At 45.1% G+C, this 27,395-nt stretch overlaps 1 protein-coding gene and 1 long non-coding RNA gene across 2 annotated transcripts in view; one reads left to right on the forward strand and one right to left on the reverse strand.

The window, feature by feature from the left end:
* Positions 1-956: 956 nt before the first annotated feature.
* On the reverse strand, positions 957-15,914 carry LOC140729335 (uncharacterized). The gene is made up of 3 exons (XR_012099307.1): positions 15,719-15,914; positions 4,188-4,240; positions 957-3,156 (listed from the first exon to the last, which is right to left on the reverse strand). It is a non-coding gene; the product is annotated as an uncharacterized lncRNA (long non-coding RNA).
* LOC140729332 (uncharacterized) overlaps positions 15,823-27,395 on the forward strand; it is a 59,841-nt gene continuing 48,268 nt past the window's right edge. Inside the window, exon 1 of the mRNA XM_073048975.1 lies at positions 15,823-16,374. Coding sequence (XP_072905076.1) covers positions 15,830-16,374 — 545 coding nt within the window. The 5' untranslated portion in view covers positions 15,823-15,829. The remainder of the gene's footprint in view (positions 16,375-27,395) is intronic.

The raw sequence follows: 27,395 nt of genomic DNA on the forward strand, positions 1-27,395 counted from the left end.
GTAGAAGGGTTCTTCATTGCTGTTTCCATAACAATTTTGTTTACCAGTCAGGGTTGTTAGCCCCAAGCTGAACCCCCAAACCTGGAGGACCGGTGGACCACTCTTCGTCAGACCTCTACCCTTTGACCTGTTTGCCATGGGTGACCCTACCAAGAGCCAAAGCACAAGACCCTGACTCCAGCCAACACAGCTCTCTGGGTCATTGAGGTTCTCAAGCCTCCAAACCCTACAAGGTTGCGTTCCTCTTGGAGGCTTTAGAGCTGAGATGAGGAGGACTTTCTTCAGCCAGAGGGTGGTGAATCTGAGGGATTTGTTGCAACAGACAATTGCAGAGGCCAAGTCATTGGGCGTATTTAAGGCAGAGAGTGATAGGTTCTTGATTGGTACGGAGGTTAAGGATTATGTGATACTGCCTTAAAATTATCTACCCGATTGATAAGTATTGTAAATATTGCCAATGTGTATATAAAAAAATGGAGTGTGGACCAACAGCTGAGTGAGGGATTTGTCTAAAGTCTAAGGACAGTCATAATGTGCACAATAGGCCTAAATTCATGAGAGGGCATGGATAAGGTGAGCAGTCGCAGTCTTTTCCCCAGCGCAGGGGAGTTTAAAACTGGAGGGCATGGTTTCAGGTGAGGGGGAATACCAGGACCTGAGGGTGGTGAGATACCACAAGAAGTGTTTGAGGCGCACACTGTACAGTTACACTGCTTCGAACCCATTTGGATGGGTCCGTGGATAAAATGTGGGCAAATGGGACTGGCTCAGGCGGGCACCTTGGGCCGCGTGGATGAGTTGGGCTGAAGAGCTTGTTGTATAGATCTGTGACTCACTGAACACATCGTCAAGCCTGTGACCAGCCCATTTTCTGCAGTGCTTATAGGGAGTAAGAGAAAGAATTCTCGCCAACCATTTTAAGTACATTGATTCCAAATATCATTAAATGCAGAACAGCGGGTGTAAATTGGTTTATTATGTCACAGGTACTTTGCTTTGCATGCCATCCATACAGTTAAGGGCAGCAAGGTCTACAGTACAGATGGCCCATAGTACAGGAGACCTGGGTTCATTTCCCGTCGCTGCCTATAAGGAGTTTGTACGTTCTCCCAATGACCACGTGGGTTTCCTCTGGGTGCTCTGGTTTCCTCCCACAGGCCAAAATCTTGGTAGGTTAATTGGTGATTGTAAGTTGCCCCGTGGTTAGGCTAGGATTGCTGGCCAGCATGGCTCGGAGGACCAGGAGGACCTGTTCCACACTGTATCTCAATAAAATAAAGATTAGCTCATCACATCAGTGTGTTGAGGTAGTACAAGGAGAAAAAAAATAAAGGAGTGCAGAATAAAGTGTAACAGCTACAGGGAAAGTGCAGTTATAAGGTGCAAGATCAGAACAAAGTAGATTGTGAGGTCGAGTCCATCCTATCTTACAGGGGGTCTGTTCTGGAAAGGAAGGGGGAAGACGCCAGAATAAAAAGGTGGAGGGAGGGGCACAGGAAGTTAGCTAGAAGGTGATCGGTGAAGCCAGGTTGGTGGGAAAGATTAAGGACTGGAGAGGAATGAATATTGGCTGCTTTACTGAGGCAATGGGGAAGTGCAAACAGAGTCCATGGAGGAGAGGCTGTTTAACAGGAGCAGTAGGTCACTTAGACTGACATTTAACAAGAACTGGACTAATCTGATTGTCACCTCGGCAACCTTTCCTTATCAAGAATCTATCAAACACTGCCTTGATCCAGCTTCCACCACTGAAGACTCCCCTGGGGATATTGGGTCACCGTGTTTATTCAAGGCACAGGGAGAGAGCTTTTTGGAGAATGGAGGATTTCAGAATATCATGAACGCCAGGGTAGCACAGCGGCTAACCCAATACTTTACAGTACAGGGGGCCCCGGGTTCAATTCCCACCCCTGACTTTTAAGTAGTTTGTATGTTCTCCCCACGGGTTTCCTCCGGGCGCTCCGGTTTCCTCCCACAGTCAAAAGATGTACCGGTTGGTAGGATAATTGGTCATTGTGAATTGTCCCATGATTAGACTAGGGTTAAATCGGGGAATTGCTGGGTAGCAGCCAGAAGGGACTGTTCTGCCTGTATCTCAATAAATAGATAAATAACACCCAACAGGCAGCAGGCTAACACCGCCTGCCTTGGCTCAAGAACGGCTACTTCCATGCATGCTCACAACTCACTAACCCTAACCTGTATGTCTTTGGAATGCGGGAGGAAACCGGAGCATCCAGAGAGAGCCAAGGGGGGAACGTACGAACACCTTATGGACAGTGGCGGCGGGAATCGAACCCCGAGCTTACAGCCATCAAATCAGTCAGCCGTATTGAATGGTGGTGCAGGCTTGAGGGGCTGAATGGCCTACTCCTGCTCCTGTTCTTACAGGGGCCAGCCTGAGTCAGGTCTGGAAGGAGGTCATGGGGAAGAGATGGTTATGGACCCAAAAACTCACCTAAGGGTCAAACTCGCAAACGCAGGTTCTTCTTGTCCACAGAAAGTGCTGAATCTCATCCCCACCCCCCCCCACTAATTTTTCTCATAACTAGGTCTCCCCCCGTGTTCCCATCAACGCCAGCAAATTCTACTGCTCACCCACAGCAAGGGCGATAACTGCGGCTAGTTGACCAGCCGAGACTGACTGAGCCTCCAGCTGGTACCTAGGATGGAGTGAAGGATATGGGGGGTTGGGGGGAACAGGTGGGGTGCAGAAGTTGTGGGGGACCAAAGAAGATGCTGTAGATGTTTCCCAGGATTTAGTCAAAGGAATCTTCCTTCCACCTAAGACTGGAGGTTGGACAGGTTGGGGACCATGGATTGAGATAGATCGTTGTGGGAACTGGCTGTGATTCCAAGGAGATGGGACCAGCATGAGTTCTTCAGGAGAGTGAACAACATCCTTTGCTTCTCTGAAGGAGCAGTGTCCTCCATTTCCCCCCCCAGCCATCAGGATTCCCTGAGAATCTGGTTCCTCTGCCCTCCAATGCACATCAAAGCACAGCTGCCGAGCAGCGCCAGTGGCCCCAGGTTCGATCCCGACCTCCGCTCCGCCTGTGAGTTCTTCCTGTGACTGCATGGGTGCTCCTGTTCTCCCACATCCGGGGCCGGTGGTTGAATCGTCACACGCTCTACTGTGTAGCTGAGGGGCAGGATCTGGTGTGGGGGTGGGGGGGGGGGGTCATAAAAATGTAATCAGGTGAAAGATAGGTCAAGTTCAGGAACAGAATCAGGTTTATTATCACTGACGTATGTCGTGAAAATGTATTGTTTTGTGGCTGCAGTTCAGTGCAGTACGTAAAAAGTTAATATAAATTACAAAGAGAAAGATAAAAAATGAATTACGTAGTGCAAAATGAAAGCAAAATAATGAGGTCGTGTTCATGACCTGTTCAGAAATCTGCTGGAGGGGTTGTTCCTACAACGTTGAGTGTGGGTCTCCAATGGCAGCAACACAAAGACGGCATGAGCCCAATGATGAGGTCCTTCCTGATCGATGCCACCTTCTTCAGGCCCTACCTCTTGAAGAGTTCTGTATTTATTTATTGAGATTCAGCGCGGAATAGGCTCTTCTGATCCTTCACGCTACGCTGCCCAAAACCCCCCAGTTTAATCTGAGCCTAACCATGGGACAATTTACAATGACCAATTAAGTTGCCAACCGGTACATCTTTGGACTGTGGGAGGAGCCGGAGGAAACCCACGCGATCACGGGGAGAACATACAAACTCCTCACAGACAGTGGCGGGAATTGAACTCCAGCCGCCTGTACTGTAAGGCGCTGTGCTAACCACCAGGTTACCAGACGTCCTCAGTGGTGGGAACGTAGACAAGTGTTTGACTGTCTTTAGTGTCTAAGTGGACCTTGGGCACTCTGCTGGGAAGGGCAGTGGAAGGAGAATTGATAGGAATTTTCTAGATAGGTTTGAACAAAGAAAGGTTTACAAGGAATTTGGGGAGAGTTGATTAAGGGAGGTCGAGCTGATTGGAGAGAGCCAGGAATCAGCATGTGGGAATGAGCGGCCTGTTTAATAGCTACATAGGTTAATAATATCCCCACACCAGCCTTTGCTGAGGATGTATATAAACATTACCCAAGATAAACAATAAAAATTGGTCATTGAAGTCCCACTAACCTTAAGATATTGCATTACAAAGTGAACATCAGCCAGCAAACAAGAACTTACTGGGTTGGATGGGATCCAAAGATCAAAGGAAGGCACGTTGCCATGGAAACCTCCTGCAAAAGAGAAAATAAGACCAATGGTAGAGAAGTAACTTTTTTTGGACCGGTCTTTCTGTGACCAAGCAAAAAATGTAGATGTGTCAACTGAACACTATGTAGCTAAGATTATTTAACACACTTAATGGAACGGGTCAAGGTCAGCTGGTCAACACTGATGTCATTTCCTGTTGCCACTCAGTACTCTATAAGTCTGACAAACTACACTAACTTGGCAATAGATCAGTTGTACCTTCATCGTGAATGGATTTTGGAACTTTCGGCCCAATATGTCTATGTATGAGTGTATTTGACAAAAAAACTTGATGTTGACTTTGATGCCATGAGCGTTTACAGGTTTGTATAAGAATCAAATGATAAATCTCTATAAGGTCATTACTCAGCCTCCTACACCCAGGGTAAAAAGTCCCTGTCTATGCAGCCTCTCCTTATAAGTCAAACCCTCCAGTTCCAGTAATCTCCTTGTAAATCTTTCCTGTGTCCACTAACAAAAGAAGAATGTTCTGGATGTCTGTACTCAAAGGCTTTTTGGACCAGACACCCACACAAAGTGCTAGAAGAACCCAAGCAGTCTGATGGACTTCCTCCCAACAGCAGGGCTACCAGAACTGTGCAAGATACTCCACACTTGGCCTTGCCAACGTCTTGAACAACTGTAAGGCCACGTGCCAGCTGAACGTCCAGTACTTGCATGTTATGAGGCAGAAGGAGGCCACTCAGCCCATTGTCAAATTGTAAGAGCACGGTCTTATTCTGAGGTTAAGGGAGTCCAAAGCTAGAGGTCATAATGCGAGAGGGCAAAGAATTTCTGAAGGCTGGGGGGCATGTGGAAGTTGCTGCTAGAGGAATTGGTAGGGATGACTACAGTAACATCATTTAAAAGACACTTAACCAGGTGAATGAAGAAGGAAAGATTTAGAGGGATAGGAGCCAAATGTAAGCAAATAGGAACTAGCTTAGTTAGGGAACTTGTGTTTATGTAGACTGGCAGGAGCATGGAACACACTGCCAGGGGTGACAGTAGAGGTAGATGCATTAGGGACATTTAAGGGACTCTTAGATAGGCACATGGATAAGAGGAAAATGGAGGGCTATGAGGGAGGGAAGGGTTAGCATGATATTAGAGTAGATTAAAAGGTTGGCACAAAATCGTGGGCTTAAGGGCCTGTTCTGTTCTACACACTGTGGCCACTTCATTAGGTGTACCTGCTCAATAATCCAAATATCTAATCAGCCAATCATGTGGCAGAAACACAAAGCATACGGACATGGTCAAGAGGTTCAGTTGTTCAGAGCAAACATCAGAATGGAGAAGAAATGTGATCTAAGTGACTTTGTCTGTGGAATGATTGTTAGTGCCAGATTGGAGTGGTTTGAGTATCTCAAAAAATGTTGATTTCCAGGGATTTTCATGCACGACAGTCTCTAGAATTTACAGAGAATGATGCAAAAAACTAAAATACATCCAGTGAGCAAAAATGCCTTGTTAATGAGAGAGGTCAGAGAATGGCCAGACTGGTTCAAGCTGACAGGAAGGTGACAGTAACTCAAACCCACATTGCAATAGTGGTGTGCAGAACACACATCACATCAAACCTTGAAGTGGACAGGCTACAGCAGCAGAAGACCACAAACATTCACTCAGTGGCCACTTCATTAGATACTGGAGGTATCTATTAAATTGGCCACTGAGTATATATTCTATATACAGTGTTCTTGACAAGAGCTGGACTGAAGTACATCGTTTCTGTGTTGTAGGACTCTGTGAATCTATGACACCGTGCCCCCAGAGATTTCCTTCAATTTCCCTACCGTCTCTTGTTGCTAGTTTGAAGGTGGATATCACTGCACAGCCTGCACTTGGGACATTGAACGTATTTCTGGTGCCCATATTTAAAAAATTGCAGAGAAAATCCACGGGAGCAAAGCCAGTGTATCGGTATTATTCAGGTCATTTCTAATATACATAACCAGTCAGGTTAGATATCAAAGATTTTTACAGCTCAAGGCCAAAGTCAGGCTTACTGTCATCTGCACAATTCCATGTACACACAGGTGCAATGAGAAACTTACTTGCAGCAGCGTTGCAGCCACATAGGATCATATAAGCTGCATTCACAAGAATGTCTGGGTAGCTTCCAACCTGATGGCATGAACATCAACTTCTAGAACTTCTGGTAATTGCTCTCCCCCACCCTCTTCTCCTTCACCACTCCCTGTTCCCGTTTCCCTCTCTCACCTTATCTCCTTACCTGCCCATCACCTCCCTCTGGTGCTTCTCCCCCTTTTCTTTCTTCCCTATGGCCGTCTGTCCTCTCCTATCAGATTACCCCTTCTCCAGACCTTTACCTCTTTCACCAGACATTTTCCCAGCTCTCCCGGTTTCACCTATCAACCTTGTACTTCTTCCTCCCCTCTCCCTACTTAGTCTGACTTCTCCCCTTCCTTTCCAGTCCCGATGAAGGGTCTCGGCCCAAATCATTGACTGTTTACTCTTTTCCATAGATGCTACCTGGCCTGCTGAGTTCCTGTAGGTAGGTAGGTAGGTAGGTAGGTGTGTGTGTGTGTGTGTGTGTGTGTGTGTGTGTGTGTGTGTGTGTGTGTGTGTGTGTGTGTGTGTGTGTGTGTGTGTGTGTGTGTGTGTGTGTGTGTGTGTGTGTGTGTGTGTGTGTGTGTGTGTGTGTGTGTGTGTTGCTTCACAATAAAAACATGCATCAAACAATAAATAAGACAATTAAAACAAAAAGAAAACAAAATCGATTGTAGTGCAAAGTGATGTTGTTGTAGAGAGGTAGTAATTAGGATTGCGTAGGATGGTCCAAGAATTGAATGGTTGAAGGGAAGTCGCAGTTTCTGAACCTGGTGGTGTGACACTTCAGGCTTCTGTTCTTCCTGCCCAATGGCGGCTGTGAGAAGACGGCGTGGCCTGGATGGTGTGGACTTCTGATGATGGATATTGCGTTCTTGAGGCAGCACCTCCTGTGGATACGACTGATGGTGGGGAGGGATGTGTTGGTGACGTACCGGGCACCACCCTCTGTAACTTCTCACGTTCTTGCACATTTGAACTGCCTGCACCAGACTGTACTGCAACCAGTCAGGACCCTTTGAAAAGTACCTAGAGATGTGGAGAAATATAGGAAGGATACAGGCCCTTTGGCCCAATGAGTTAAGGCCGACCACGATGCCTTGTGCCCAGCTAGTCCAGTTTCCAACATTCAATCCATATCTCTCCGAGCCCTGTCCCTCCATGTACCTATGCAAGCACTTCTTAAGTAATACTATTGTACTGCTTCAATCACTTCTCGTTCCACGTACTCACCACTCTCTGCAGGGAAAGGTTGCCCTTTAAATTCCTTCTAAATTTTCCTCCACCCAACCTAAATCTATGCCCCCTAGTTTCATTCTCCCCTACCCTGGGGAAGACTGTTAGCATCTAGTTATCTATGACTCTCATAATTTTAAGCATTTCCATAAGGTCATCACTCATACCCCTATGTTCCAAGGAATGTGGGCCTAGCCTGGCCAACCTCCCCCTATTACTCAGACCCTCTGGTCCTGGTACAATCTCTCCAGTTTAACCATGTTTCTCATAACAGGGTGACAGAAACTATATCATACTCCAAATGTATACAACTGTGACATAATGTCCCAACTCCTATACGCAGTCCCTGACTGATAAAGGCCAGGAAGCTAAACTCCTTTTCGCACCACCATCATCATTATGTGCCGTGTCATACGACATGGGCGATCAAGGTCTGTCTGTGACCGTGATTGTTCTCGGCAAATTCTACAGAAGTAGTTTTCCATTGTCCTCTGGGCATGACAGGTGACCCCAGCCATTATCAATACTCTTCAGAGATTGCCTGGCATCAGTGGTCACGTAACCTGGACTCGTGATATGCACGACCATCCACCACCTGCTCCCATAGCTTCACGCAGGATAGTAGAGAGAAGGAGGGCCTTACACCTCCTTTGGTTGTGATGTATCTCCACCTCGCCTCCACAGCTAGTTGTGATGCCAGTTTCAGAAAACGGTGCTCTTGTACCTCTCTGTCCCTCTGTTGCATTTGGCTCCCTGGTGCCCTAACATTCATAGCAAAAGCCCTACATTGGTAACGTCTTTCCAAGATTAGTTCACACATATCTGTAGGGAAATCTATTTGCCACTTCACGTCATCACAGAAACAAAAGTTTAACATGTTAGAGTGCCAAATCATCTAAGAAAAGCAAGTTGCCAGCGCAAAGATTGTATCAATGTGCTGTGCCCAGGACAGGTCCACTCAGATGAGTGTAGAATTAGTGGAACATGGAGATAACATGAGAAAGTCAGTCAGAAAATTGGAGAAAGGCAGGATTTCTCGACAGCCACCCATTCCCATTCCAACATATCATGGACAGGAAAGGAATGGAGGGTTATGGGCTGAGTGCGGGCCACTGGGACTAGGTGAGTATAAGCGTCGGCACAGACTAGAAGGGCCGAGATGGCCTGTTTCTGTGCTGTAATTGTTAAATGGTTATATTCTGTCTGGGTAGCCTCCGAGTTAACGGCATGAACAACCGTTTCTCCAACTTCTGGTAATTTCACCCCTCCCTCTATCTCTCTTTTCCCATTCCCTGTTCTGGCTCTCCTCTCTTCTCTTCACTTCTCCTCACCTGCCCATCATCACCCTCTAATGCCCCTCCTCCTTCCTTTTCTCCCATCAGAACCTCCTATGAGATTCCTCCTTCTTCAGCCCTTTACCTCTTCCTCCTATCACCTTTCATCTTATTACTTCATTCCCCTCACCTATCACCTGCCAACTTTAACACCTTCCCCATTCCCCACCTTCTTACTCTGGCTTCTGCCCCCTCCCTTTCAAGTCCTGATGAAGGGTCTTGGTCTGTAACATTGACTGTTTACTCCCCTCCATAGATGCTGCCTGATTTGCTGAGTTCCTCCAGTGCTTTGTGTGTGTTGCTCAGGAAATTAGGAGAAACCTCTTTTCCCAGAGGCCAGGTGGCACTCTGGAACACATTCCCCCAGAAAGGGGCCACCCTGATGGAGCACAAGAGAAGGCGTGGTGAAGGAGATGAGGTACAGGGAGATGGAGGGTGGAACATGGACCGGAAGCAACAACAAGGGCTAGTCAAAACCAATGGCCTGTTCCTAATCTTCATGCCATGGCAGGCTTAACTTCATTACTTAAGGCAAAGGTTTGTCACCCTATGAGGAGACATCAACAGTGTGCTGTTTGCTTGGATAGGCTGGGTTTGTTTTCTTTGAACCAGAGGAGGCTGACGCAGCTCCTAATAGAGTACAGCATAATTATACGACAAACAGATAGGCACATGAATGAATGAAAAATGGAGGGCTATCTGAGAGGGATAGGCTAGATAGGCTTGGAGTAGGTAAAAAAAAGTCAGCACAACATCGTGGGCCGAAGGGCCTGTACTGCGCAGTACTATTCTATGCTCTACGTTCCCAGCCCCTGGTCCATGGACCTCTTTCTTAATAGATGGCATGGTAGCGCAGTGGTTAGCAAAACACTTTACATACAGGAGACCTGGGTTCAATCCCCGCTGCTGCCTGTAAGGAGTTTGTATGTTCTCCCATGACTGCATGGGTTTCCTCCAAATGCTCTGGTTTCCTCCCACAGTCCGAAGATGTGCTGATTGGTAGGTTAAGTGGTCATTGTAAATTGTCCTGTGGTTAGGCTGGTGTTAAATATAAATATGAGAAAGTCTACATATGCCGGAAGTCCAAAGCAACACACACAAAATGCTGGAGGAACTCTATGGAAATGAATAATCAGTCGACGTTTCCAGCTGAGACTGAAAAAGGAAGGGAGAAGATGCCAGAATAAAAAGGTGGGCGAGCGGGAAGGAGGATCGGTAGGGAGGGAGAGGTGAAGCCAGGTGAGTGGGAAAGGTCAAGGGCTGGACAGGAAGGAATCTGACAGGAGAGAAGAGTGGACATTAGGAGAAAGGGAGGGAGGAGGGGATAGGTAGGTGAGAAGAGGTAAGAGGCCAGAGTGCAGAATTGAAGAAGAGGGGAGGGGTAGGGAAAATTAGGTGGGTTGATAGGTGGCCCAGCTCATTGGGCCAGAGTGGTTTGTTACCTGCTATATTTGTAAATAAAATAAAAATGTACTACATATAATTTGTTATTTTTTTAAAACTATTTACACAATTTGTCCTGTTTCACACACTGGATGTTTGCAGGTCTTTGTTGTGTGTAGTTTTTCATGAATTTTATTGTGTTGCTTTGATTTCTGGGTGCCTGCAAGAAGATGAATTTCCAGGTTGCATGTGGTATACACAAAGATCCGTAAACCTGACCATCCAAGTAGGCCCATTGTCTCTGCCTGCTCCTGCCCCACTGAACTCATGTCCACATACCTTGACTCCATTCTATCCCATTGGTTCAGTCCTTTCCCATCTACATCCACAACACTTTTCATACTCTCGATCTCCTCGGTAACTTTCAATTCCCTGTGTCTAACCACCTCATTTTCACCACAGATTTCCAGTCCCTATACACTTCTATTCCCCCATCAAGAAGCCCTTGTAGCTCTCCACTTCTTTCTCAACAAAAGATCAAACTAATTACCATCAACTACCACCCTCCTCCATTTAGCAGAAGTGGTCCTCACCTTCAACAATTTCTTCTGACTCAAGGGGTAGCCATAGGCACCCACATGGGTCCCAGCTATAACTGTTTTTCCATTGGCTATATAGAAGAGCCCATGTTCCAAGTCTTCAATGGCAATGGTCTCCAACTCTTCCTGCATTACATTCATAAATTGCATTGGTGCTAATTCGTGCACCCATGCGGAGTTCAATTTTATCAACTTTGTCTCCAACTTCCACTCTGTCCTCAAATTCACTTGGTCCATTTCTGACAACTCCCTCTTCTTTCTCAATCACTGATGACAATCTGTCTACCAGCGTCTTTTGTAAACCTACCGATTCTCACGTCCATCTTGACTATACTTCTTCCCACCCTGCTTCCTGTAAGAATGTTACTCCCTTTTCTCATTTTCTTCTTCTCCACCACATCTGTTCCCAGGATGAGGGTTTCATTTCCAGGACATCAGAGGTGTCCTGCTTCTTCAAAGAACAGGGTTTCCTTTCCTCTAACATTGATGCTGCCCTCAGCAGCATCTCCTCAATTTCCCTAACATCCAGGCTCATCCCATTTTCCCTCCACCTTAACAGGGATAGAGCTTGTCTTGTCCTCACGAGCCTCTGCATCCAACACATCATTCTCCGCCAGTTCTACCATCTTCAATGGAACCCTACCACCAAACACATCCTTACCATCCCACCCGCATGGCCAAGTGGTTAAGGCTTTGGGCTGGCGATCTGTAGATTGTTAGTTCGAGCCTCAGCTGAGGCGGCATGTGTGTCCTTGAGCAAGGCACTTAATCACACACTGTTCCTGCATGTTTATAGCCCAGCGGCAGCAGTTGGTGCAGTATGGACAAGACAAGACCCCAACCCCACCAATCTCTGCTTTCCGCAGGGATTGTTCCTTCCATGATTCCCTTATCCCTCCTGCACAAATCCCTGAAAGTGACAGAAATGTTACACCTGCCCCTCAGCTCCATTCAGGGCCCCGAACAGTCCTTCCAGCTGAAGCAACACTTCATCTGTCAATCTGCAAATTGGGATTGTCTACTGCATCCGGCATTCCTGATGCAGTCCCCTCTACCCTGGTGAGACCCGACGTAAATTGGGGATCCACTTTGTTGAGCACCTCCACTCCATCCGCCAGAAACGGACCTTTCTAGTGGCTGACTATTTTAATCCCACCCCAATTCCCATTCTGCCATGTGCTAAGATGAGGCCAATCTCAGGGTCAAGGAGCAACACCTTATTTTCTTTCTAAGTAGTCTGCAACCTAGCACAAACATCGATTTCTCTTTTGGCAATTTTGTTTCCCTTCCCCTTCCCTATTCTTCTATTTCCCGCTCTGCCATCTTACCTCTTCTGCTCAACTGCCTATCACTTCCCGCTGGGTCCCCTCCTTCCTCCCTTTCTCCCATGGTACATTCTCCTCTCCTCTCCTATCAGATTCCTTCTACACCAGCCCTTTACCTTTCCCACCCACTAGGCTTCACCTTCCAGCTTGTCCCCAACTTTTTATTCTGGTATCTTCCCCTTCCCTCTCAGTCCTGAAGAAGGGTCTCGGCCCGAAACGTCGACTGTCTATTCACTTCCATAGATGCTGGAGTTCCTCCAGCACTTCTGTGTGTGTGGTGCTCTAGAGTTCCAGCATGTGCTTATGGTATGCATACTTTGACAATAAATTTGAAAAGATGCATGGTGTCACACAATCTGACATAAGCAAACATACTTTATCTGTATTTGCGCTTTTATCAGGGGAGATGGGGAACTAAATCTTGTAATTATATTGATTGTGTTTATTGCCAACCCTTTGTGGTTTGACTGCTCAGTAAAGCTCTCAAGTACTTCATAACTCCAGCAGGGTTTGATAACAAATGTTTGATAAAGATTGGCTTTATTTGTCTCATGTACATCGAATCATTGAAACACACAGTGAAATGCATTATTTGCGTCAAATCAGATCTGCGAGAATCGTGCTGGGGGCAGCCCTCAGGTGTCGCCACGCTTGAAGAACCAACTTAGCATGTCCACAACTCTCTAACTCTAACCGTACATCTTCGGAATATAGGAGGAAACCTGTGTGATCATGTAATGTACAGTCGTACACATAACATACGATAACTTAGGAAAGTAGGATTTAAATAGGACCATACGATACAGCAGCAGAAACAGGCCATTCGGCCCATCACATCTGCTCTGCCATTCAATCATGGGCTGATCCAATTCTTCCAGTCATCCCTACTCCCCTGCTTTCACCCCATACCCTTTGATGCCCTAGCTAATCAAGAACCTATCTATCTCTGCCTTAAATGCACCCAATGACTTGGCACCCACAGCCACTCGTGGCAATAAATTCCACAGATTTACCACCGTCTCACTAAAGTAATTTCTCCGCATCTCTGTTCTAAATGGATGTCCTTCAATCTTGAAGTCATGCCCTCTTGTCCTAGACTCCCCAACCATTGGAAATAACTTTGCCATATCTAATCTGTTCAGGCCTTTTAACATTTGGAATGTTTTTACAAGGTCCCCCCTCATTCTCCTGAACTCCAGGGAATACAGCCCAAGAGCTGCCAGACATTCCTCATACAGTAACCTTTTCATTCCTGGAATCATTCTCGTGAATCTTCTCTGAACCCTCTCCAATGTCAGTATATCCTTTCTAAATTAAGGAGCCCAAAACTGCACACAATACTCCAAGTGTGGTTTCACGAGTGCCTTATACAGCCTCAGCATCACATCCCTGCTCTTATATTCTATACCTCTAGAAATGAATGCCAACATTGCATTTGCCTTCTTCACCACCGACTCAACCTGGAGGTTAACCTTTAGGGTATCCTGCACAAGGACTCCCAAGTCTATTTGCATCTCTGCATTTTGAATTCTCTCTCCATCTAAATAATACTCTGCCCGTTTATTTCTTCCACCAAAGTGCATGACCATGCACATTCCAACATTGCATTTCATTTGCCACTTCTTTGCCCATTCCCCTAAACTATCTAAGTCTCTGCAGGCTCTGTTTCCTCAACACTACCCGCTTCTCCACCTATCTCTGTATCATCAGCAAATTTAGCCACAAATCCATTAATCCCATAGTCCACTTCATTGACACACATCGTAAAAACCAGTGGTCCCAACACCAACCCCTGTGGAACTCCACTGGTAACCGGCAGCCAGCCAGAATAGGATTCCTTTATCCCCACTCTCTGCTCTCTGCCAATCAACCAGTGCTGCACCCATGCTAGTAAATTCCTTGTATTCCATGGGCTCTTGCTAAGCAGCTTCACAGGTGGCACCTTGTCAAAGGCCTTTGGAAAATCTACAAACGAATTACACATCGATAAACAAAGTGCATAAATTAAATATTCTAGGGTACCAAACAGATCAACCAGTGACACTTTGAATGTGATGCGACAGGGAGTTTAGAAGCCTAGTGTCCTCAGGGAAGAAGCTTTTTCCCATCCAGTCCGTTCTTGTTTTTATGCATCAGAGTCTCCTGTCTGGTGGTAGAAAGTGAAAGAGGATGCTGGATGGATGGGTGGGATCCTTGATAATATTAACGGCCCTGCATATGCAGTGCTCCTGATAAATGTCCCTGGTGGATGAAATCAAACCCTGATCAGTGATTATGGCATCGTAAAGCAACTGTGGAAACTGCTACACCACTGTGTTGTCTGTAAACAATCACTTTTGGATCCCCAGGCAGCTGCTGAGGGAGGGAGAAAACTGATTGAAGCAAAGGAGACTGCAAACAGCACTTTGTACCCCTCCTGGTGTTCAAAAAAAGGGAGACAAAGGTGACTTTTCTCTCCTGAGAAAACTGCAAGCTGCCATTTCATTGAAGGACCTTAGTTGGCGGTTCAAGGTCAGATTGTGAATTTTAGTTAAAAGATCAGAATCATGTTTATTATCACTGACCTATCTTGTGAAATTTGATGTTTTGTGGCAGCAGGACAGTGCAAGACACTACAAGTTACAATAACAAATAAATATTTATTTATCCAGTGGAATAGTGAGGCTCATAAATCTCACTGTTAATCAAAAATTTGATGGTGGAGGGGAAGAAGTTATTTCTGAATCGTTGACTGGGAGTCTTCAGACTGCTGTACCTTCTCCCCAATGGTAGTAATTGGAAGAGGCCATAGCCTGGATGGTGACGGCCGCTGATGACAGACTCCACCTTTGTGAGGCAGTGCTTTTTGAAGATATCCTCAATGATTGGGAGGGTTTGTGCCCATGTTGGAGCTGAGTCTACGACCCTCTGCAGCCTCTTTCACACCTGTGCAACCTACTTCCTACCCCTGGGCTCGAAATGGATGGGTGGTGGAGAGAGATTAATTTGCAGTGTAATGCTGAGATTGCAGAGTGAACCCGATGGGGCTGTTGTTCATCAGAAGGGTAGAGGATCAGAAACATTTCTCTCTACAGATGCTGCCTGACCCACTGAATCTTTTGAAGCAACACAAGGGTTGACGGAAGAACTCAGCAGGTCAGACAGCATCTATGGAGGGAAATCGATAGTGAACGTTTCAAGTCGAGACCCTTCAACTGAACTGGTGAGGATTTTTTTTAACTTTTATTTCAAACTTGGTGCATCTACAGATTTTTGAATTACTGTTTTAGGAAATGAGCTGTATAGTCAACTGTACTGCACTTATACCATGACGAAGGGCCTCGGCTCGAAACGTTATTTTCGTTCATGACCTAAGTTACTTCAACATTTTGTGTATGTTGTATTTCTGGAGTTTTGATGAAAAGAAAACTTCCTAGATTTCGTAAGTTTTTTCTGAAGCGTGAACTTATCTAGAGTTGCTTTAATTTTAAATATAATACCACCGACAATGAATGCACTGGGATACGAACCTGCGACTCTCAGCAAGCGCTCACCCGCTGACTTATGGAGGTGGGGGAGGGAGAAAAGCGAGGCCCCTTTGACGCCATTTTTCTTTTTCCGCCTTCAAGTGGACGAGAGTGATGCCAGACGCTGTCCCTAATAGGTTACGTCATGACGCAGACAGGCGCCGGCGTGGGTCAGGTGCCCTCCGCAGGAATGTCCTGGAACAGCAAGATGGAAACTTAGCAACCGGGTGGCCCGAGCTTGGCGCTTGCCGTGGCGGAGACGTAGGTCTGCCCCGCACCCGGCGCCCCCTCACATCGCACAGTGGCGAAGGACAGAGAAAGAGGAGCGGGGCTAAAGAAAAACATGACGGAAAACCTGAGACGCGACACTCTCGTCCTCTGAACGGCTCTTTTCTGTGTCCGTGGGCCCTCTGTCGAGGCTTCCGCCGGCCTAAAATTGGTGCTTGCGAAGGGGCGGGGGGAGTGGCCGACGCAGCGTCGGGGTTACGCGAGCCCGGGGCTTTGCGGCCTGGCGTCCACTCCCCCTCGATGGCGCAGGAGGAGCGGATGGAGGTGGACCAGTGCGGCTGCGCGGCGGCTGGCGGGGCGGTGCCGGCTGGCGGCGGGGGAGCGCCGGCATTACGCAGGTCCAATAGCGCCCCAATGATCAGCAACATCAGGTAATGGCTGCACTTTAGCCCTTGTACGTGTTAATGGTGGGGGATGTGCACTCTTATTTCTGATATGTCAACAAACAGAACGCTTGCAAGAATTCTGCGCGTTAGGGTATGTTTTGGAAGATGGAACTGGCCTATCGTTTGAGATCAGTGAGTAAATAAAATACCAGCATTTGGGTGAAAACTTTCTTTAAAGTAGTCATTTTATATAAAAACATGTTTATTACTATTGCCAAATATGACGAGAAATTGTTGTTTTGCAGCAGCATTACTGTAAATTACAAAATAATAGTGTAGAAGAAGGATGATATGCCACAGGCAGCTGTGGAGGCCAGGTCATTGGGTATATTTAAGATAGACTCTTGATTAGTCAGGGCATGAAGGAATATGGGGAGAAGGCAGGAATTTGAGGCTGAGAGGGAAAATGGATCAGCTGTGGGTAGACTCGATGGGCCAAATGGCCTAATTCTGCTCCTATATGGAGGAACCTCAGTGAGGGTAAGATTTACCAGAATTACATACGTATGTATGGTACGATGTAGACGATTGTGGTGATTGTTCTAGGCAAATTTTTCTACGGGGTGGTTTGCCATTGCCTTCTTCTGGGCAGTGTCTTTACAAGACTGGTGACCCCAGCCATTATCCACACTCTTCAGAGATTGTCTGCCTGGTGTCAGTGGCTGCATAACCAGGACAAGTGATATGCACGAGCTGCTCATACGACCATCCACCAGCTGCTCCCATAATTTCACGTGGAGGAGGGGGCTAAGTAGGTGTCACACCTTGCCCAAGGGTGACCTGCAGGCCAGCAGAGGGAAGGAGTGCCTTACACCTCCTTTGGCAGAGACACATTGGCATTCCGCCACCCAACAGTGCATATCATGTGAGGAGTGGTTGATGTTTCGGGCCAAGATCCTTCATCAGGACTGGAAAGGAAGGGAAAAGAAGTCAGACTAAGGTGGGAGGAAGGGGAAGTTGAAAAGGTGATAGGTGAAGCCAGGCGAGGGAGGAACGTAAGAAGCTGAGAAGGAACAGGTGAATGAGATGAAGGGCTGAAGAAGGTATCTGATAATAGAGGACAGTGGACCAAGGAATAAAGGGGAGATGGAGTGGGGACCAGAGGGAGGTGATGGGCAGGTAAGAAGAGAAGGGGTAACCAGAATGAGAAATGGAAAAAGAGAGAAGAAGGGTGGGAGGGGGAGAAGCTGCTGGAAATTAGAGAAATTGATGTTCATGCTATCAGATTGGAGGCTACCCAGACAGAATATGAGGTGTGGCTCCTTCAACCTGAGAGTGGTGAGGTGAGAGGATCCACTTTGATAAAGGGATGAAGAATTTTTTAAATAATGAGAAATTCAAGGATGTTGGCTTTGGTAGTATTGTGTTACAGGCCTGATCTTCCAAGCTATTGAAGGATGTCCTTGGGATAGAGAGGGTTCCACAATGATTCACTGAGTAGTGGGTTGGTTGTATGAGAAGAGAACAAAGAGACAGTGCCTATATTATAATTTTACAGACTGGGAGGTGGTTTAATTGGAACCTTGGCACAGATGAGGACGGCATGGAAGCGGTTAGTGTCATGCTTTACACCAGTGATTGGTGTCCAATTCCCGCCACTATCTGTGAAGAGTTTGACTGTGGGGTTTCCCCGTGACTGGGGTTTCTTCCGTGTGCTCCAGTTTCCTCCCATGTTCCAAAGATGTGCGGGTTCGGGTTAGTAAGTTGGGAGCTTGCTATATAGGTGCCAGAAGCCTGACGACACTTGTCGGCTGCCCCCCCCCCACCCGGACTGCGTTGGTTGTTGATGCAAGCGACGCATTTCACTGTATGTTTCAATGTACATGTGACAAGTAATGTGATGGGTTAGATGTGAGAATTGATATTTCCCCTTCCTTGACAAAACATAAGGGGTTATCCTTTCAGGGCCGAGATGAGAAGAAATTTAATCTCCTGCAGATATTGGACCAAAGAAACAAGGATGTGAGGGAAATTGTCATTGGCGGTGATAGGGCAGAGTTTTCCAACCATTTTTATGCCATGGAGTCTTGCCATTAACCGTGTAGCAGGGGAATCAAAATCAGGTTTATTATCACTGAGCTGTTGTGAAATTTGTTTTTTTTTGGCAGCAGTACAGTGAGATAGATGTCATGTCTTATGAGGCTATAATTGAGCGAGCTGGTGCTTTCCTCCTTGGGAGCAGGAGGATGAAAGATGACTTGATAAAGCCAGAGGCTTTTTTCCCAAAGTGGCTCATATGAGGATCATAACTTTTAAGGTGACTGAAGGCAAGTTTATTTTTTACACAGAATATGGTGGATGTGTGTAAAATGCAACAGGGGTGGTGGTAGAGGCAGAAATATTATGGACATAGAAGAGACTGACAATAGAAAAATGGAGTTCTATGTGGGAGGCAAGGGTTAAATTGATCTTAGAGTAGGTTAAATGGTCTGGTTAAAAGGCCTGTTGTGTTCCGAGTGCTAGAAGTTTACTTTAAGTTACAATAAAATATATATTTTAAAAGAAAGCCAAATAGTGCAGTGGTGCTCATGGACAGTTCAGAAGATGGCGGAGGAGTGGAAGTTGTTATTTAAATGTTGAGTGTGCTCCTGTACCCTCCTCCCTGAGGGCAGTAAGGAGAAGAGGGCGCGTCCTGGATGGTGAGGGTCCTTCGTGATGGATGACACCTTCCTGAGTACTGGAGGGGAGGTGAAGTCAGAGCCAGTGTGGGCTATCAGAGGGAAAGTATGTGATTAATTGAAAGAGCATATTTTGTAGGGCTGTAAGGTAATATAGTGTAGGAAAGTGTATTGTCATGCTCTTTGGTAGAAGGAATAAAAGTGTAGACTATTTGATAAATGGGGAGAAAATTCAGATGTGCAAAAGGATTTGGGAGTCCTTGAGCAAGATTCCCTAAAACTCAATTTACAGGTTGAGTCAGTGAGGAAGGCAAATGCAACTTGAGCATTCATTTTGAGAGGACTAGAATATAAAAAGCAAGGATGTATCTCTGAGTCTTTATAAGGCATTGGTCTGACCACACACACTTGGTGTAATGTGAGCAGTTTTAAGCCCTTTATCTGAGAAAGGATATGCTGACATCGCAGAGGATCCAGAGCATGAAGTGATCCCAGGAAAGAAAGAGTTAATGTCTGAGGTTCATTTGATGACTCTGGGCCTTTACTCACTGGAGTTTAGAAGAATGAGGGTAGATCTCATTGAAATCTGTCGAATATTGAAAGGCCTAGATAGGGTAGACATGCAGAATGTTTCCTATAGTGGGGGAGTCTAGGACCAGAGGGCACAGCCTCAGAAGGACGTCCCTTTAGGACAGAGATGAGAAGCAGTTTCTTAAGCCAGGTGGTGGTGAATCAGTGGAATTCATTGCTACGGACAGCTGTGGTGGCCAAGTCAGTGGGTGTATTTAAAGTGGTGGTTGATAAGTTCTTGATTAAACAGGGTGTCAAAGATTACAGGGAGAAGGCAGGAGAATGGGGTTGAGAGGGATAATAAATTAGATGGAATGGCTGTGCAGACTCGATGGGCCACAAGGCCTGATTCTGCTCCTATGCCTTATGGTCTTCTAAATTGTTCAATGTCTTCCTTTGCTCTAATGGTTGTATAATTTGTAGCAACCGTTGCCAAAAGAAAAAATATATACAAACCCATTTACAGTTGATATGTTCATCAGTCATACAATGAACTGTATTTTGAACAGTCAAAATAGGCTTTCTCCACTTATGCTGTGTTAGTTCCTGGGGTTGGGGGGGGGGGGGGTGGCATTACACAGTGCTGTAGCACTTCACCGCAGCAGCAGCTGAGAATTTAAATTCAGTCAATAAATTAAAATTAGCTGGCTTCCAAAAGTCCTTCAGTGACTTCTGTCCCAACTTCTTATCTGTTTCGTTACTTGTTGCTAACTGGGAGACAATGCTAGGCAGCCCTCTCAAAAAGCACAAGGGTGAACTGGTGATATGTCCAAAAGAGGCACATTGCAGAGACCTGAGGACAGAAATCATATTGAGGAATCTAATGCAACTGAAAGGCAGTTTGGTAGTTTAGTGGTTAGCATAACGCTATCACAGCGCTAGCAACCTGTGCTCAACTCCGCTGCTGTCTGTAAGCAGTTTGTACATTCTCATGTGACCACATAGGTTTCCTCCCACATCCCAAAGACGTGGTTAAGTTGGTTAATTGATCATGTTGGTGTAATTGGGCGGTGCCAGCTTATTGAACCGATATGGCCTGTTACCGTGCAGAATCTCTAAAATAATAAAAATTAAAATGAATGGTATTTGAGACCACATGTACTTTTGATCCCACAGCCACAACTTGGAACCCTTAGAAAAGATCCAGCTTGTTGCCCTGTTCAGGAGACTTTATGAGCATCAAATGCTGTGCCTTGCATGTGATCCTATGGCTCAGGAATTATGCAGCGAATGTGGGTGATTGAATGCCTTGCACTATGTCAATAGATTTCCTGTCTATGTTAATGGAAGTTTTGATGTTTGAGCAACACACACAAAATACTGGAGGAACTCGGCAGGCCAGGCAGTGTCAATGGGAAAAAAAAATACAGTTGACGTTTTAGGGTAAGACCCTTCGCAGGACTGGAGGGAAAAAAAGATGAGTAGATTTAAAAAGTTGGGGGGGAGTGAAAGAAACACAAGGTGATAGGTGAAACTGGGAGGGGGATAGATGAAGGAAAGAGCTGGGAAGTTGATTGGTGAAAGAGATAGAGGGCTGAAGAAGGGGGAGTCCTATAGGAGAGGAGAGACCATGGAAAAAAAGAATAGTGGGGTGGAGCACCAGAGGGAGGTGATGGGCTGGCAAAGAGATGAGGTGAGAGAGGGAAAAAGGGATGGGGAATGGAGTGGGGGGAGGACATTACCAGAAGCCCAAGACATCGATGTTCGTGCCATTAGCTTCTCAACTGGAATACAAGGTGGTGTTCCTCTAACCTGAGTGTGGCCTCATCACAACGGTAGAGGAGGCCATGGATTGACATACCTGATTGGAAATGGGAAGTGGATTTAAAATGGGTGGCCACTGGCATATCAGAATGGGAAATGCCAATCACCTGTGTTTCTCTCTCTCTCTCCCTCCTCCTCGTCTTTGTTTTCTCCAGTCCTGCCAAAGGATCTCGGCCCAAAATGTCAGCTGTACCTTTTTTCCATAGATGCTGCCTGGTCTGCTGAGTTCCTCCAGCATTTTGTGTGTGTTGCTTGGATTTCTAGCATCTTGGCCAAAAATAACCACCTGGAACCTAGTTCCTGGTCTCTAGTCTTGTTGTTTATCAGGCACCATCTGTGCAAACAGGTTGCTTTTAGTGTGTCGAGGGTTCGTGCTTCAATTAGACAAAGACTTCCAAACCTTGACTTCTATCTGTGTCTAAACATAGTCCTCTGCCCATTAGCTTAAAATTATAATATAAAGTTGTTTGTCAAAGAAAATGCGTCCTTCATATTCACTTCAGGCTTTTCATAATTCAATATACTTTTTAAACTCTCCTCTGATTTCCATTTCAAAGAAAATCTAGCTGAAGTGTCTACTCTCTACTCTATTGATCTACACTGCTGTACTGTCTCTCCATCCATGACTGTGTGACGAGGTGCAGCTCAAATCCCATCTATAAATTTGCTGATGACACAACTATGGTGACAAGGAGGCATGCAGGCGTAACAACATATTTCACGACATATGCCGGTGATGTTAAATCTGAATCCGATTCTTCACTGAAATTCTCTGGCTCCCTCTTAAACCTCCTCTGATGTTGTCAATTTTTTTCTGTAGTGTGAGACCCATACAGTTCTTTAGATGTGGCCTACATTGTCTTACTGTTTGAACAGGACCTCCCTGTCAATACTATATCCTCTTCATACCTGTACCAAGGCCACATACTCCTAGATCATTCTATTTCAATACGTTTCTTAGTCTCCTTCAGTGAGTTCAGTTTTATTCTTTCCTGCCATCTTGACACCTGGAGTCATCAACATTATGTGCTGTATTGTATGATGTGTGCATTTATGGTCTTTCCATGACCATGATTGTTCTTGGCAAATTTTTCTGGAGAAGTGGTTTGCCATTGTTTCTTCTGGGCAGTGTCTTCACAAGATGGGTGACCCCAGCCATTACCAATACTCTTCAGAGATTGTCTGCCTGGCATCAGTAGTCGTATAACCAGGACTTAGGATGTCCACCAGCTGCTCACCTGGAGTATTGCTTACAATTTTGGTCTCCGTATTTTAACATGCTTGCATTAGAGGTGATGTAAAGTAGGGTTTGTGAGCTTGACCCTGAGAACAAAGAGATAGATCTATGAGGAGAGCTTGGGCCAATACTCAGTTTTAAAGAAATGAATGATCTTACTAAGTTATATAGAGTGGATGCTAAGAGTATGTTTCCTTTCATGGGGTTATCTTGAAGTAGGACCATAGTTTCAGAATAAAAAAATCACCCATTTAAGGCAGAAGGGGAGCAATTTCTTCCAATAGAGAGCTGAGGCTGAATCAATGTATATATTCCAGAGGAAGGGAATGACAGATACTTGATTACCATACAATATAGGAGCAGAATTAGGCCATTCAGCCCATCGAGCCTGCTTTGAATATCATCCCCCTCAGCCCCATTCTCATGCCATCTTCCAGTAACCTTTTAAAATCCTTGCTGAACAAGAACCAATCCACTTTAAATGTATCCAATGACTTGGCCTCTGTGGCCATCTTTGGCAGTGAGTTCCCCAATTTCACCAACATCTGTGTTAAATTCCTCCTCATGTCTGTTCTAAAGGGACATCCTTCTGAGGCTATGCCCTCTGGCCCTAGACACTCTCACTGTTGGAAACATTCACTGCATGTCCAGTCTATTTAGCCCTCTCAATATTCGAGAGGTTTCAATGAGATCATGTCTCATTCTTCTAAACGCCAGTGATTAAAGACCCAGAGCCATCAGACCTTCCTCATTTCAATGCTTAAGAGAAGTTTGGGTGTGGAGGGCTGTTGTCCTAGTGTAGGTCAAAGGGAGTAGGCAGTTTAAGTAGTTTTGACATGGATTAGATGGACTGAAGGGCTGTTTCTATGCTGTACTTCTCTATGTGTCTTTGAGGCCCAAAACTGTTCACAATACTCCAGATACGGTCTGACCATTGCTTTGTATAGCCTCAACATTACATACTTGTATTTATGTTCTAGTCCTCTGGAAATGAATTGTAGGGAAATTGAGGGCTATGAAGGAGAGCAGGAAAGTAGAGTTGAGGCCACAATTATGTTAATATTGAATGGTGACACAGGTTTGGGGAAGATTAGCTGAGTCCTGTTTCTTGTGTTAGCTGTTGTATGTGATACCTTCTGTCAGTGAAAGGCTTCTTTAAGTGGTGACCGGGGCAGTTTGTAATGAAATGGAAAGATGGAGCAATACATGGCATTTTAAAACTTGTTTATAAAGTAAAGGCTTGTATAACTGTTCCAGACAAGGCTTTTGAACAGACTGGTCTTAGTTAAATGCCTACTGAAGAGTCATGCCAGGCTTGTGGATGAAATGATTTAAATTTCTTTTTTTAATTAAAGATTAGCTTTATTTGTTACATGGACATTGGAGCATACTGTGAAATGTATTGTTTATGTCAAATCAATTCAGCGAGGCTGTGGGTATACGTCGCTGAATTGATTTGACATAAACAATACATTTCACAGTATGCTCCAATGTCCATGTAACAAATAAAGCTAATCTCTAACCTGAACTTGCATCTTGGCTTTCTGTATGGTGGGGAGATGTAACGTTTAAATTAACATTACATTGACATAAAGTTTGGAAGTGCATTTTAGTATCCTGATTAGTCTTTGTCAATAGCACTAAGCCGACCTTTAGTCAGAGTGGCAACTATTGCCCTCATGAGTTGGTTCAAGTCAGGAATCAATCTCCTCAACTCCACATTCTGCACATTTCTGACTCAAAAGGGTTGCATTTTAAGAGTTTCTAAAAGTAAAGATTGTGAAAGGTATTACAAACAGAAGTCTGTGGTTTTTATATAAGAAAGGAGCATGAGACCCTTATTGGGTCTTTGAAGTTATTTCAAAATACAAAGAGTTCAAAGTAAATTCTGGTATCCAAGTGTGACCCTCAAGTTCGGCCAGCTCGTGTTCGTCTCGGGGTAAACAGCCTCTGGCCCCGTCAAGCTGAGAAATCTCGTTTGTGTGGATACTGTGTAATGTACCGTCCAGTTACAAACCCTCAATGCAAATTATCAGACAGTATACCATATGCATTTAATGGATTGAACTTTATGAATCTTAATCTGAATATAGGGTTAGTATTGAAAATAAAAAAGGGCCCAGTTCAAGGAAAAGTCAAAGTGCACGTTGAAGCTCACTCATTCGCCATTCTTCCACCATCGATCTCCTCTGAGTGTCGCTGACCTTCAGGCCTTCAGATCCCAGTCCACTCCATCCGGTGGTCTGCCAGCTCTCTCCACACGTGTCTTCCTTCTTCATCTCTCCTCGACCAAAGAACGCGAAAAATCTCCTTCCAGATTCGCAAGACAGAGCAACAATCTTTGATTGGCTAACATTCATACCACAGTCCTGTTATCTCCAGCCATAACCCAAACATTGCTGCTACAGAGAAACCGTTACCTCAGCAGTGAACATTACAGAGAAGCCATTTCATTAGCCTTTGCAGTGAAACATTACAAAGAAGCCATTACGTTAGCAGTGAATCCTTACAGTGCGTTACACAAATATTATGTCATCATATGCAACCCTAAGATTCATTTTCCTGCAGGCATACTCAGCAATTCTAAAGAATATTAACTATAACAGGATCAATGAAAGATCAACCAGAGTGCAGAAGAGTGCTTAAAGTGAGATCATTGGTTGTGGAAACATTTCAATGATGGGGTAAGTGAGTGTGGTTATCCCCTTTTGTTCAAGAGCTTGATGGTTGAGGGGTAGTAACTGTTCTTGAACCTGGTGGTGCGAGTCCTGAGGCTCCTGTACCACCTTCCCAATGGCAACGAAACCTGAGTGATGGGAACTGTTCTCCTACAACAATGTTTCAAGTAGGTGTGCTCAATGGTTAGGACAGCTTTACCCATGGTGCACTAGGCCAGATCCACCACCTTATTTATGCCTTCCATTGTGAAGACATCCACAGTTCTTTCATCTCTTTGAAGCTGTAGTTTGGTAGTGTACTGGGGAGTTCTATTGTGAAAACAGAACGAAAGTATTGTATGTGTTTCACCGTTCCTTTGTCCCCATTTAAAGCAAGCAATTTTCCTTGCTTTAAAGCACCAATGTTTATTTTCACTAATCTCTTTTAGTTTCCTCTTCAATTATTTATAGAAGCTTTAACGCAGTTCTCATGTTAAACTTATTTTCATATTCAATCTCATAATCCATCTGCTGAATTCTAAGCCACTCCCAATCCTCCGGCCTGCTTCACTTTTCACCATTGTTATATTTGTCCGTTTTTAAAAATTAATACCTGATCTCTAATTTCCTTCATAAGCTACAGGTTGATTTGTGCTAGATGACAACTGTTGTAAATAATGGAACACCATTCATATTTTGTGGGAAGATGTTTAAGTTTTCTGCTTTTGGGCTATAATATTTATAGAATTCTGGAAGTGTTCTCACTAGACATTTGCATGTAACAGTGAATGGGTGAAATTTTTATCACTTATTCCCATAAACAGCTAGACGTGCAAAGCTGGATGCTATGCACTCTAACTTGATTGACTGGAGGGTGTCTTTTAGGACATATGACTCTAAAATCAGTAGAAAACAACAGGTGCAAGGGGACATTAGTATCGGCACTCAGCTATTAGTAATGTTTGTACAATTTTGTTGGTCGCAGTTATTTAGAATTTATGGGTCCTTTCCCACAATGCAATTAAGATACAGATCTTAAACACAAGATTCTGCAGATGCTATAACACAGACAAAATGCTCAAGCGACTCAGCAAGTCAGGCAGCATTTATGATTGGGAATAAACAAAGTTTCAGGCTGAAACCCTTCTTCAGCAAGGACTTAGCCTGAAACGTTGACTTGTTTATTCCCCTCCATAGATAGTGCCTGACTTGCTGAATTCCTCCAGTATTTTTGAGTAAGATACAGATCTCCCTTAATCACATCTCTTGAAAAAAATGGGCTCAAAAGGCTGTTCGTCAGTTTGCAATTGGAGTAGTGCTGAAAGGACTTGAATTTACATATTGCAGCAGTGTTATTTGCTTTTTAATGTGATGCAAAGCGCAGGATGTTTAATGTCTAGCTTTCGTGTAACTCTGTTTCTGTTTTGGGTTTCTCACACCAACTGGAACTAACGAGTAGGCTGGGACCTTTGCTTCAATACTGAGCTGTATCAGTTAATTTTTTCCAGTGATTTTCAGCTAGGGGAATCTGAACAAGGATATATTGAACTTTCTACAGGTGCACTATTGAGAGCATCCTAGTGTGCTGCATCACTGTGTGGTACAGAAACTGCGCTCTGGCGGACAGGAGGGCTCTTCTGCGGAAGTTAAACTGCCTCGCGCATCACAAGCACCAGTCTACCTGCCATCAAGGGAATGTATACAGAAAGATGCCGGGAAAGGCCAGCAATATCTCTACCACTCTGCTTATTTTTCTGTTTCTCCCACTCCCATCAGAGAAGAGGCTATGCAGCGTTCACACCAGGACCTCCACCAAGCCATCAGGCTGATCAACACCTCCACCCACTAACCCAACCCCACTACCACTACATACACATCACCTAGCGTCACTTTATATTAGTGGTCGCCAACCCGTCAATCGCGATCGACTAGTTAATCTTTGAGACTTTCCCAGTAAATCCTGAAAAAAGAAAAAGAAATACGCAAATACTGTTGAGAGATTGTTTCTGGGTTGTGGGGTTTTAGTTCCGTTCTTTCTGCCCAGTGCACATGTGTGTAGCTCTCCCGCCATGCACTACAGTGTACTTTAGTGTCCCCAACCACCGGGCCGCGAGGAAACGATATGAGTCAGCTGCACCTTCCCTCATTCCCTGTCATGCC

This window comes from Hemitrygon akajei, chromosome 6, assembly GCF_048418815.1.
Source record: "Hemitrygon akajei chromosome 6, sHemAka1.3, whole genome shotgun sequence".
Taxonomy (NCBI): domain Eukaryota; kingdom Metazoa; phylum Chordata; class Chondrichthyes; order Myliobatiformes; family Dasyatidae; genus Hemitrygon; species Hemitrygon akajei.